Source organism: Anser anser, assembly GCF_964211835.1.
Source record: "Anser anser genome assembly, chromosome: 2".
Taxonomy (NCBI): domain Eukaryota; kingdom Metazoa; phylum Chordata; class Aves; order Anseriformes; family Anatidae; genus Anser; species Anser anser.
In genome coordinates this window covers 4,515,612-4,528,370 of record NC_139721.1, presented here as the reverse complement: position 1 = coordinate 4,528,370, position 12,759 = coordinate 4,515,612, and the positions used below count along the sequence as shown (strand labels likewise).

General features: G+C 45.3%; 1 protein-coding gene across 9 annotated transcripts in view; it reads right to left on the bottom strand.

Annotated features, from left to right (window-relative positions):
- TRAPPC9 (trafficking protein particle complex subunit 9) overlaps positions 1-7,872 on the bottom strand; it is a 464,677-nt gene extending 456,805 nt beyond the window's left edge. For 4 of the 9 annotated variants that reach the window (XR_014580943.1, XM_083827401.1, XM_083827403.1 and 1 more), the window contains exons 1-2: positions 7,510-7,870; positions 6,007-6,607 (exon numbers count right to left, since the gene is read on the bottom strand). Coding sequence is in view for 8 of the 9 variants with exons in the window: in XM_083827401.1 (XP_083683527.1) it covers positions 6,007-6,590 (584 nt within the window). In the remaining variant the exon portion in view is untranslated. Of the gene's footprint in view, positions 1-6,006; positions 6,608-6,734; positions 7,189-7,509 lie in introns of those variants that run through there. The other 5 variants (XM_083827407.1, XM_083827408.1, XM_083827402.1 and 2 more) reach the window with 3 other exon arrangements.
- Positions 7,873-12,759: the final 4,887 nt, after the last annotated feature.

Here is a 12,759-nt window from a genome sequence, read left to right as displayed (position 1 = left end):
TAACCAATCCCCAATTTTGCTGGAAATGTACGCGCACCAATATATTCAAAACGTGAATGCATCCATTCATTACAGTCAAACTTGGGTGTCAGGGAGCATTGCTCATTCAAAACATTTCCCTTTTAGGAGCTCTTCCTGTTTATAAACCAAAAGGATAATTTATTCCCAACGGTGAAGAAATATACCACTATTTATTAAAAATCCAAATTCATTCAACTTCATTTAGCTCTCACAATCAACAACAAGGACTTCTGAGCGTTTCTCAATTACTTTAAGCGTGTCTAAAAAAGATAAAAGGCAAAGATTACATTAAAATTAAACCCACTCTCCACAGAAAGTAAAACTCAACTCCGTTGATATTTGGGAAGCTGGTTTCGAACTCCCATGTCTACAACATCAGGTCATCAAAAGCGTGAGGAGAGTGATTGATACTTTCTTCAATCCACACTGGATTGCAAATTTAATTGAAAAAAATATATACATGCATATTTATCCCAGCAGAACATTATGATTATTCATTTTAACGTTTAGCTGGCTTTGCTTCACAGCTTCACCTGAAGAATCGGGCCACGTAGCTGAAAGCAAGAAGCTTCTGGATATTTTCTCTCTGATTTAATTTTGATTAGAGCTTTGGTTAATTGTTTCGGCTCTCCACCACTGACCCTATTTGATGGCAGGAAGTTCACAAGCAAGAATTGGTACTTCTTCTACAGTAAGACAATTTTTGCAAGGTCAGGTCCTTCTTGTACCCTGCTGCTAAGAGCTGTGTCTCTTTTCCTCCTCTAGAGGAGAATTTAGGACATGAAGTCTCACCCCAGACACACCTACGGCTCACCCAAACACCCCAAAAGCTCTTCTGGAGCGTGTGACACACTTGGAAATGCCCTCAGAGAAGGTAACACCCCGTAGCGTAGGGCTGCATGTGGGATCCTGCAGCATGCAGGCAGCCAACCCATCTTCCAAAGATTCCCTCCTTGACACAAAATCAAATTACTACAAAAAACACTACAAAATTTAAATTCTTATTCTCTGAAGTGGCTCGGTTGTGTTAAGCTGGTACCTAACACGCTCTTCAGAACGATACTGACCACCATCAGCACCAGTAACCATGACTGCTGCTTCAAGCTGGAGGCAGTGAACCTGTTCCGGGACCCAGAAAGCCCTACTCATGTCCCCTTCTACTCCATTTGCTATATAAGATGCAGGCTTTACCCCTGCGTCCTCAACTCTTTTCTAGGCTACCAGCATCATTTTATGGGAAAGTCAGAGTAATACATTTCAAGACAGAATTTATTTTCACTACAAAGCACCCAGTAACAAGCTTGCAGGACTTTCTGAATGCTCCGCGTTTCAAAACGGCTGAATTTAAGAACAGGAAACATGCAAAATGAATTTGCAGGATTCATGCAGAATGCTTCAACGAAAATTTCCATCCAATTCCGCCGATTCCGGTTAGCATGCAGAACTAGAGACTTCACCGATTGTAACAGTGTCCAGACTTAAGGAGCAGCTACAGCATTTCATCATCTGCCAGGACTTTTCAATCTGGAAACGAAACACGGGCAGCAACAGCTTCATGGCTTTGGGGTTTAAAAAAGAAAGCAAGTTCCAGAGGCCAGCAGCCGCCTAAGCAAATCACGTGTGCCCTACAAAAAAACTCAGCACTGCTACCAAAAGATAATTGCCAAGTGTGCCCAAAAGTGTCAAGCACGGCAGTGAGGCTCCAGGCAGCAATTATTTTTGTGTGTACTGAAAAACAAATATAAAAAAGCAACGCTAAACTATGCAATGAATGCAGAGTGGAAAGGCAGGTCATGGGAGAAAGCTAACTACTTTTAAAGAGACGCAATCACAGCCTACCTTTTTAGACCCAATAACAAACTCACAGGGCAGTATGAGAGAAGAAGGGAAAAAAAAAAAGAAAGGAACAGAACAAAAATTAGAAAGACAGAGAACAGAAACCAAATTAACAGCCACATACACATCCTGAGATATCACAGAGGTCGGCAAATCAGTAAACAGATCCCACCTACTACAGTACAGAGAAATGCACATCTGTAAACAGAGCCCTGCTTTCTCACTGCTCAATAGCGTTACATGGAAGCCTTACCAGTAGAAAATACAAAAAAAGGTCCTAAGACACAAACTGCTATAAAAGACATTAAAATGAGCATGTTTCATTTGTTAGCTGGAAACAGAAATATAATAGGAAAATTAAACAGACACTTTCGGGCGTTTCTGATGAGTGTTTCCCAGCTTGAAGCTTGTAGGACCGCGGTATCACCACGAGAAATTGCAATTCCGTTCTCTTTGATCGGCCTCCCGACCTTTACAAACAACTCTCAGGTACGTCTGATTTCAGAAACTTTTACAGTTACCCTTAGCAGCCCCACGACCACAAATACTTTCCCCAATTTACAGAAGAAGAAACACAAACTGGAAAAATCGACAGGTTTGCCCAGACGACCTGCTGGCTGGCTGCTCCAGGAATTACACCTACTTCAGCCTCCCGCTCCTGCGGCTTTTAGGTAACAGGACAAGACTTCTCAAGTCTTAATCCCGCTATTTTCCATATAAACACTTTTCTACCAACCAAAAAAAGTACCCTACACAAGCCACATAGAGTTTTCCTGGGTGTTATAGTCACGGCACAAAGCCCAGGCACGTTGTCTCACCTGCTCATCACCCAGGCACCATGCAGAAGACAAAGACCAGCTCCCCTTTTTCGGAGAATTCTTTTACTTGAAGTTCAGCCTAATAACCCCTGTTCCTAATTTATGAACTCTGCTTCTTAAAACAAGCTGACGATGTTGCACTTATTATGCAAATTAGAGGCAAATACTAATTCCTGATATTACTGCTAGTCACCTAACTGAGCAAGAGAGAACATCGATCCTATCTATCTAGTCCTTCTCGTAAGTATTACCCTTAATATTTCACAATAAATTGCTGGAGGAGAGTCCACTATAAGAGACTAAAAAGGTTTGGTTGTTTTAATTTGATTTCAAACCATGCCATCATAATTAATGTGTCCCATGTAACTTCTTAATGTATTTTCACTCCATATACCAGCCCCATTCGTCAGCTGAGTGTTACAGCTGCACTCTAGCTCTAACGAGACCTTTGCTACACACCGGGAAATTTAACTTAAATTTGGATATTGCCGGAAAATATATGCTTATTTAGTCCAAGTAGGCATCTTCAGCTACAGCAGCAAAAACATGTTCTCTCTGTTATAAGCTAGCTTCCACCGATTTAATAAAGAATATTTGTGTTGTTGTTCTTTTTAACCAGTTGCACACCAGCTGGTAGGTCAGGATAAATAGAGTAAGAAGGGGGAGAGGATGAAAATAGAGGGATAACCTTTATCTCTAACCCTTTAACAATTTTCACCTACTCTAACCAAAGCTGTTTCACTTGCTTGTCTACCTCAATAATTCGCACTTCTATTTCATTCTTTAAATTCTTTATGTAGACTCAAAACCAGCAGCGTGGAGAAAGCTATTCTGCCAGACGCTCTCACATACACCCTACACGTTTAGACGGCCTTTATCCCTCACCCAAGAGAATTACACAGCATTTCACAAACAGAAACCGGACTCAGGTGAGGAAGCTCCTTCCTAAACCTGCATCTCCCCATCAGGGCCTCATGCAACACTTTCCCCTTAGTTGTGGAATCTGTCACTGCAAAACAGAACGTGATACAATAAAAACACTTCCTCGCAACCCAAGTAATAAAACGAAATATGCCAGCATTTCACCGCTCAAAACCTACGCTGGCAAGAATAAATTACTTTAATAAACTGACCCTCAAAAACACTTCATGGTCTTGAATTTCTGCTGAGAACACAGAAGCTGAGATTTGTCCTGCTACACGGAAGGTGCCTGTGCAGAGCAGCTCACGCACACCACACGCCTTTACTTCGAACTCAGCGAAGGGCAGCTCCTTTTTTCCGTAGGGCTTTGTCAGTACAACTGATCTTTACTTGGGATTAGCTTTCTCCTTTCTGTTACAAAACTCAAAAATATTAAAAAAAAAAAAAAAAAACGTCCGGGCATTTAAACTACCTCCTTACTCTCCTCAGTCTCACAAAATACCCAACTGACTGGAAGGATCTCTTTATTCAGCTTGCTTGCCCTATTTCTATATAAATCCCAAGTTTTAAAACTTGGTGCATCAAATCAGAAGTGCTAACTCCGCCGCAAAATAAAAGCTGAAAAATGCTCTTACTGCCGAACCAAAGAGGGAAGATTAGAACATTTATCACCTTTTCTCTTAATTAAAGTATATCCGTTGGCCTAGACTCACCTAAAACCTATTTAGTGTTCAAACTACTGCTTAACTATTTTTAAAACTTTTTTTTTTTTAAAATGAACCAGGGTGGAGGAAAAGGCTCCTACACCTTCCATTTTGCAAAGAATTCAGGTACAACACTAGGTCTGCTGCAACTTTTCAGTTCAGCAGCATAAAGGAACCTCTTGGATAGGTAGGGATAAGCATCCTGTCTGTTACTGAGCTCCCCACCTCGTCAGAATCTCACAGGAATTATTTGGCCATTGGTTGCACACACACCCTGCTCCTAAAAAAGTAATGAGTGTGAACGAGGGGTTGATTTCCCAAGTACCACCTGGAAGGATGTTACTTAAAAGACACCATCAACATAATTAATTTGGATATTAAGGCAAAGATTTCGGGGGCCAAAACTCATAGTTTTCTTAGTTAACTGGAAACAGAAAATCTTGGTGATTGAGTTCATCCAAAATTCATCCAAACCGAGCAATCAAAGCCAAGATACTAAAAGGGCTCACCTAGTCTACAAAACCTTACTGCCCACAGAACATAAAAAAAATAAAAACAGTAAAATAAATTCTCCTGCCCATGAAAGCAGAGTACTGCGGGAGCTAACCAGCACACTCAAGACAGAGCAAGTTCAGCTGTGCACCAGCAAAGAGCAAGCAGGGATAACTTAATAATTTTAATTCCAACTATTTAGAAACCTAGAACACTTTCTTCTAGTCTACCCCATTCTTACACAGAAATTCTAAGGCTGGGATTAACGACCCAGGCAGGCAGACCTGATGAACATGATCAGAAAGCTTTGCAAGCATGCCTGTACAGCTCCTGACAGCCCAGCCTGGATGCCTCTTAGCTTCCACGGGCAAGAACCGCTACCGGCATCCCTAGTCGTACAAGATGGATGGGAAAGATGTTATTTTCATGCACTCTATGTATTTTGACAGGACTTCCACACTTCTATCTTCTGAAAGAATAAAGGAAGATGGATTTGAGTTCAAGCAGCAGAGTCAAGCAGGCTTTGCACCTGTCTACAGCTAAAAGGCCACAATTACCAATTCCTAACACCAGAAATATTTAACACTCAAAGCTGAAAGCTACGCGTGCACGTGGTTAGGAAGGAAAGATGCAATGCGAGGAGGAAAAATTAAAAAAAAAAAAAGGAACACAAAACAAAAGGGAACAGCAGCAAAACAAGATGGGTCAGGAATATCAAATAATTAAAAAGACAGGGAAAGACACTGAACTTAGACACCAAAATACGGTCACTATTTCGTGGGATGAAAAAGACAACAGAGGCTCAGAAAAAAATAAGGATTAGTCTACTACTCCTCAACATAACATAGAATTACTTTAATTGATGTTAATTTGTTTTTTAACACCGTATATCTATAAATCATTTGAATCTTTCCAGCAAAAAGTCTCATTACAGTGAAATCTACCAAACCTCTCCTGTGAATACTTCCTGCTACTTGATTTGCCTCATAAATTAAAGATTTATATATCTATATATATATAAACTCACAGTCTCAAATACAGTCAGACTACTAATTAAATTCTCTTGAACTACAGCAGACACACACATGAAGATAGGGGCACAACCTTTGTTGTAAAAAAGCATGCTTTGTTTTTTCTAATAGTCTTATTCTAGAGGCTAGCAATTGCCGCACAGATTTTTCAAGACCTGCAAGCTGCCAAAAATAGCTGCTTACCTACTGTCTGTGTCCAGACCTACAAAATCCTTCTTCTCAAAGGGAACACAGAGGAGCGGGATCTTGTCTCCAGACTTATCAGTGGCTCTGTCAAGCCGCTTAGACTCCAGCACGATGAAGAGGGATTCGATAAAATCTTCTATTCTCTTCTCCACGGTTTCACACTCATCATAACTGGGATAAAACGCCACATCCGTGCGGGGCTGCTCTGCAATCTCTCCTTGAAGGCCAAAGACAAACAAGCGGGAATCATAGAGCGTGGAACCGTACATTTCCTTCTGAAGATGGAATTTTTCAAAAGTCTGAGGCCAGTCCTTTGCAGAAGAACAGTCTGTGATAGTTATCAAGCCCACGACTTTCCGGTGTGTCTGAAAATCTCCCCATTCGTTGTTCTCGGGGGGATAATGGTGCCTATAACGGATATACAACACGCGCTGCGAGTCGCGCACGTTAACTTGACTCACTGCTGAAATTCGCTTGTAGATCCTAAAAAAGCTCTCTTCGGGTACGATGCCGATCGGCTGAACCACGACCAGGAGAGTCTGGTGATCCTCGGCACACTGCATGTAGTCGGGGACGCTCATTTTGCATCAACCGCAGGCTAGGAAAAGAAAAAAAAAAAAGTGCATTATTTCTTTTAACATTCAGAAGCACGCGCGGCTGCCGAATGAGACCAGGACTTTGCTCCTAAGCACTTCTGCACCCTGTGCATTACTTTAAAGACATACTTGTAGGGTTTTTTTCCGCCTGGCTCTGTTCCCCTGTCCCGTTCACGGTGCAGCTACACGGAGCAAGCTGCACGAGCCAACATCGTGCTCGGGGCAGCGGGGTCTCCACCACCAGGGCTGCGGATTAAATGTTTCCTGAACCACGACCACCTCCACACGGCTTTCTCCTGGCCTCTGTCTCCAGCCTCACACCAAGGGGAACCACGGGGAATGGCCTGGGGTGGAACCTGAGTGGGGATGACCCGGGTGGGGACGGCCCAGGTGGGGCTGAGCCAACCTGGCACTGCCTTGACACAGCCCAGGCCGAGGACAATCAGCTCTGAACTCCTAAATTCGGGTGAATGAAGCAAAATCATCATTTTTCTCAAAGCCCACGCAGGAAGGGGGGGGGCACCACACCATCAGTTCTGGATTTGCACGTAAACATTTAGCACTCCCCAAGCCACCTGAAAAGAGTTTCAGCGTCTCACAGGCAGGCACAGCCCCAAACCCCCAGCTGGGGGGGTTCCCAAACCCCTCTATGCCTGGACTCTTTGACCCCGAGCACCCCCCCACCCCAAAACCAAGCAGCAGGCTGACCGCACACACACACACACCCCGAAAGAAAGAAAAGACTTTTGAGGCAAAACAGATGGCGGAAAACAGCTTTTGTTTTTGGTTTTTTTTTTTTTTGGAGGTTGAGAGTGTGACGGGGGGGAGCCGGGGAAGCTGCCGGCTCTGTGAGGGGGGCACCGCGCTGAGGAGATTTGGGGGGGGAGGAGGGGGGGGCACTCACAGCCGGGCCGGGAGCCGCCCCCGCCGCCTCCTGCCGCCGGCACGGAACTGACGGCAATGGCCGCCCCCAGCCGGGCAGGGCGGCGCAGGCGCCGAGGGCTCGGCGGGAAGGTGGCGGCGCCTCAGCCCCGGTGCCTCACCTCCGGTGCCTCAGCCCCGGCTCTCCCCGTAGGATGTGGTGGCGGAGGGAAAAAGGAGAAAGTCTTCCAAGGGGGTTTTGTTCAAATGATGCCCTCGTCGGCTGGCAGGGGGATCACAGCTGCTGGTAGATGTCCCTGTTGTGTGACTGAGAGCTACAGAGGCTGTGACGTTGTTGGGAAAATAAAACAGCTTTCATAGACTCGTAGAATCGTTAAGGTTGGAAAAGACGTCCAAGATCATCTGGTCCAACCATCTCCCTACCAACAATGTCACCCTAAGCACCGCATCCAACCTTTCCTTGAACACCCCCAGGGACGGTGACACCACCACCTCCCTGGGCAACCCGTCCCAATGCCTGACTGCTCTTTCAGAGAAGAAATGTCTCCTCATTTCCAACCTGAACCTCCCCTGGCACAACTTGATTCCCTCTATTCCTATCACTAGTTGCCTGTGAGAAGAGGCCGACCCCCAGCTCCCCACACCTTCCTTTCAGGGAGCTGTAGAGAGCAATAAGGTCTCCCCTGAGCCTCCTCTTCCCCAGACTGAACAACCCCAGGTCCTCACGGGACTTGTGCTCCAGGCCCTTCACCAGCTTTGTAGCCCTGCTCTGGACACGTTCCAGGGCCTCGATGTCCTTCTGGTAGTGAGGGGCCCAAAGCTGAGCACAGCACTCGAGGTGCGGCCTCACCAGAGCAGAGCACAGGGGGACGATCCCCTCCCTGCTCCTGCTGGCCGCACTATTCCTGATACAGGCCAGGATGCCGGTGGCCTTCTTGGCCACCTGGGCACACTGCTGGCTCACGTTCAGGCGAGCATCAACCAACACCCCCAGATCCTCGGTTTGAAACTGGCTCCTAGGTTTGGTGAAGAAAGCCGAACATTGGCACAGCTCGTTACAGCAGATCTCTAGGACCAATTCCCAGAGAATTGTCTGTTTTCCACTCAGGCAAGAGGTGACAGGAGTTCCCTGCCACTTGGCACCTCTGGCCCCAAATACCGGCCTTCCCTTCCCAAATTGTTCTCCAAACTGAAACCTCTGAGGTGGTGCCAAGCCTCTGAATCTACATCTCTTCCCATTTGAGATCCACTGTGTGTGACTGCACCCTGACGGATTTTCTGTAATGCAGAACCCTGATAATCAATTTAACTATGATACTAAATTATGAGAGCTTCTATTACTGAGGTGGTCTGATAAAACCTTCATTGTTGATATGGGGAAAACCTTCAGGAGGGCAGCCCAAGGAGCACTGCCATCTCGTTTATGAACAATTAATGGAAGCGGTGCACTCTTCCCAAAAAGAAAGCTGAAGAAAATGTGTTGTGTTACCTCTGTGTTTAGAAAGTGTAAGTCTTTAAATTTCCTAAAATGTACAATTTTAAAACTAGTTCCCACACAAACATTTGGGGGATAACAAATACCAGCTTTGAGCTGGTAAATAATAGTGAGCTCCCTCAAAGCTCACTTGTTACAGGTGCATTGCTGGGAAAAGATTAAAGTGTTTGGGAAGGGTCACTCGATCACAAACCTACCTCCAACACACAATTATTAAATATAATTTAAATTAAATATAAAAGTAGATAAATGAATGGTCTTAACCCATTTTAGGAGAATAATTACTTTAATATCCTGGTAAGCAACATATTTCTCACTGACAGGTCAGAAGCCTCTGCTAAAAAGAAATGGAGCTGTCAGCTGGACGCCTCTGTTTAAAATGCTCAGCATTTATTAGATTTACAGATGCATGTGAAAACACAAGGGACATATTACAAACTTGTTTGCACATTGGTAACCTACAGCTACGGGGGGAGAAATAAACACTCAGTAACCATACTCCTCTTCTGTAAGTTTTACTTCATATATTTATACAAATATGTATATATCCTATGACCGTTGTCAATCCAGTTAATTTCTGCTTGCATTTGTGTATTAGCATTTAATTTACCAACTGCTCAGACTTATCTCACATTTTGAACAACACAACCTTCTTTTCCTTACTGTGTAACATTTCGTCAAATCCCTTCAGAATACTTCTTATGCCTTGTACAAGACAGTACTGCTGCTTCATCAAAAACTTGTCTGTTTCCATTGTTTGTAAATGCTGCTTTTTTATTGTTTTGTATTGTATTTTGTATTTGCGCTTCAAGTTTAGAGGGCACTACTGCAGAAGTTGTTTTCCTCTGTGACAGTATGCATCTTGTGCTAAACACCTCTTTCTTTTAATATAACCTTACATTTATTGTCTGTGCCAGCTACTTATCCACATCTTGCATTTATGCTTTGTCAGACTGACTTCAGCTCCTTTCCTTGACTGCTGATGCAGGCAGATGTCTCCTCAGTCCAGCACTTACCCGCTGTTCTTTATACAATAATGGTGAATTTCAAGACTCTTTTTTTTGTGTGTGTGATTACAGAGCATAAATAATTAAAAATCTATTATCTATTATTAGTCTATTATCTTCCCAAATGTGCATGGACTTTTTTTTTTTAAGCGGTGCCCTATTTTTATATAAAGAAAATTTATCCTTCGGGTTTTTGGTTGGTTGGTGGGTTTGTTTTGTTTTGTTTTGGCTCTGCCAAACAATTTACAGTCTTCATCATATTCTCTCCGGGATAAATGGAAGATCAGTGCAGCTAGAATTGCCTCAAGCTCTTGCTCTTTCTCTAATAGTACTCTAATTTCTCTTAGTAATCTAGGGAACAGACACTTTCTCCAGATTACATTCCTTGGGGAATTCTGATTATATCAGCTTTATCATGATTTTTCTTCTACCATATTATGTCATGCTATAAAGGTGTGATACACAGAAGTACTTTTTGATGATTCAACATTCCTTTCTTCCTTCAGGTAGCTCATTACATTTGAATGAGTTGTCCCCATTTGAGCCAACTATTTATTGGAGCAGCAAGTCATACTGCTACAGCTGATGTACTTCCACTCAACACAGAGCTGTAGAAGTAAAATCAGTCAATTAGGGAATCAAATCAGTGCATTTCCTCAGTTAGGTTCCACTTCAGATTCAGCCCATGAATAAATTTGTTCCAGGGTAGTTCAGGTTTGGAGCAGTAACAGTTCATACCAGTAACCTGGAATTCATGCACACTGCCTCACATTAAAAGGGTGATGCTATAGAAAGAGTTCTCTTTCATAAATACGTTTTTCACAGAGGTGTAGGATGGAATGTACTGGGTTTATGTGGCAAGATTTTGGTAGTTGGGGGGCTCTGAGAAGTTGCCCCATGTTAGAGAAGAGCCAGTTACAGCCAGCTCCAAAAGGGACCCACTGCTGGCCAGGGATATGCACCGGTTGCACCTCTGTGCAAGCAGATTTAAGAAAGGGGAAAAAAAACTTTCTGTGCCACAGCAGCTAGGAGAGTGAGGAGTGAGAAGCAGCCCGGCAGCCCCAAGGTGAGTGCAGCAGCAGGGCAGGAGGTGCTCCAGGCACGCAGCAGCAGTTCCCCTGCGGCCTGTGGAGAGGCCCCTGGTGGAGCAGGCTGTCCCCCTGCACCCACGGGTCCCACACGGAGCAGATCTCCACGCTGCAGCCCGTGGAGGAGCCCCCGGTGGAGCAGGTGGATGTGGCCTGGAGGAGGCTGCGGCCCATGGAGAGCCCCCGCAGGAGCAGGCCCCGGGCCGGAGCTGCAGCCCGTGGAGAGGAGCCCACGCAGGAGCAGGGGGTCTGGGGGGAGCTGCCGCCCGTGGGGGACCCGTGCTGGAGCAGTTTGCTCCTGGGGGATGGACCCCGTGGGACGGAGCCGTGTGGGAGCAGTTCCTGAAGAGCTGCTGCCTGTGGGCAGCCCACTCGTATTTGTAAAAGGTCCGCTGTCATAGTAATGTCAGCTGTTTCCACAAGATGTCACAAGACGATAAGGATCAAACGAACTGAGCCTGCTATCCATATAGCATCACTGTACATTATGCTTCACTTCAGGTATAAGTTACAGAGTAGCCTCACCAAAGTTGTAACCTCAACGCAATTATGCAGTCTAAGAGATTTTGACTGTCAGTAACTGTCAGACTAACTGTAGTAGTTGTCTCCAAATACAGTAGTGCTGGAACCAGTGCCAAGCAGCACATCGCTGCACCAGCCTTGCGCTGAGGTGCTGGCAGCTGCTAAAGGTGCTACCTTCCATTAATAATCCAGTGCCATCTGTATGAAAGCCCTGTCCTTATGTACTTGCCAAATTCTCTATCAGCTCATAATATTGAGTTAAAAAAATTCCCTGTATTTTCCATTTTATGTGATGCTTTGCAGGTGCATCCCTTTCTGCCTAAATTCCACATGAACTATTATTGCATGCTATGGATATGCTCCCACGGATCCCTCTCATGCTAAGTAGAGATCAAATTAGTGGTCTTTGCAGACTTCTCACCACAAATGATCAGACATACCGTTTGTGAGGCACACTGGAAACCCTTAATTAATGCCAATAATAAAACCAACTGCTCTGCCACTCAGTGGGGGCACAGCAGCTCTTTTCCATTGGGACTCCAGGCTCCAATGGCATCAGAAGCAAAACTTTCAGGACACTCAGGGAACACGAGGGTGAATGCCGTGCATGTGGGGGGAATGTCTTAATAACATTAATTAAGCCACTGCCCCGTAATGAGTTAGTGGTGTCTGGGTGCCCTCCACACCCCAACACAGCTCTGACAGGTGTCAGGATCACCAGGCAGCATTCCCTACTACCGTACACCAGCAGCTAAAGAGGTGTTTAGCGGCTTGTAATTACGGTTTAGGTTAATAATTATGTAGCCACTGGCCTGTAATTGGGTTATACACAGGATGAGCCCATTTGCCATTAAATACAACTTCCCCAAACTTGTATTGCGGCCCATACAGGGAAGCTGACAAGGGGGGTTCCGGGGCCGCTCCTGCCCGTGCTGGGGCCAGTTCAGGCCCGGGGCAACGCGCCCAAGGCGCTGAGGGAGCCCCGGGGGCGTCCGCCATCCCCGGGCCTCCTCAGCGAGGCGCCGCCATCTCCTCAGCGCTGCGGGCAGCCCTGAGGAGCGCGGTGCACCACGGGACTTGTAGTCCTCCCGCCGCTCGGCGAGGAGGCGGGAAGAGCAGTGCGGCCTCATGGGAGTTGTAGTCCTGCCGGCGCCTGCTGC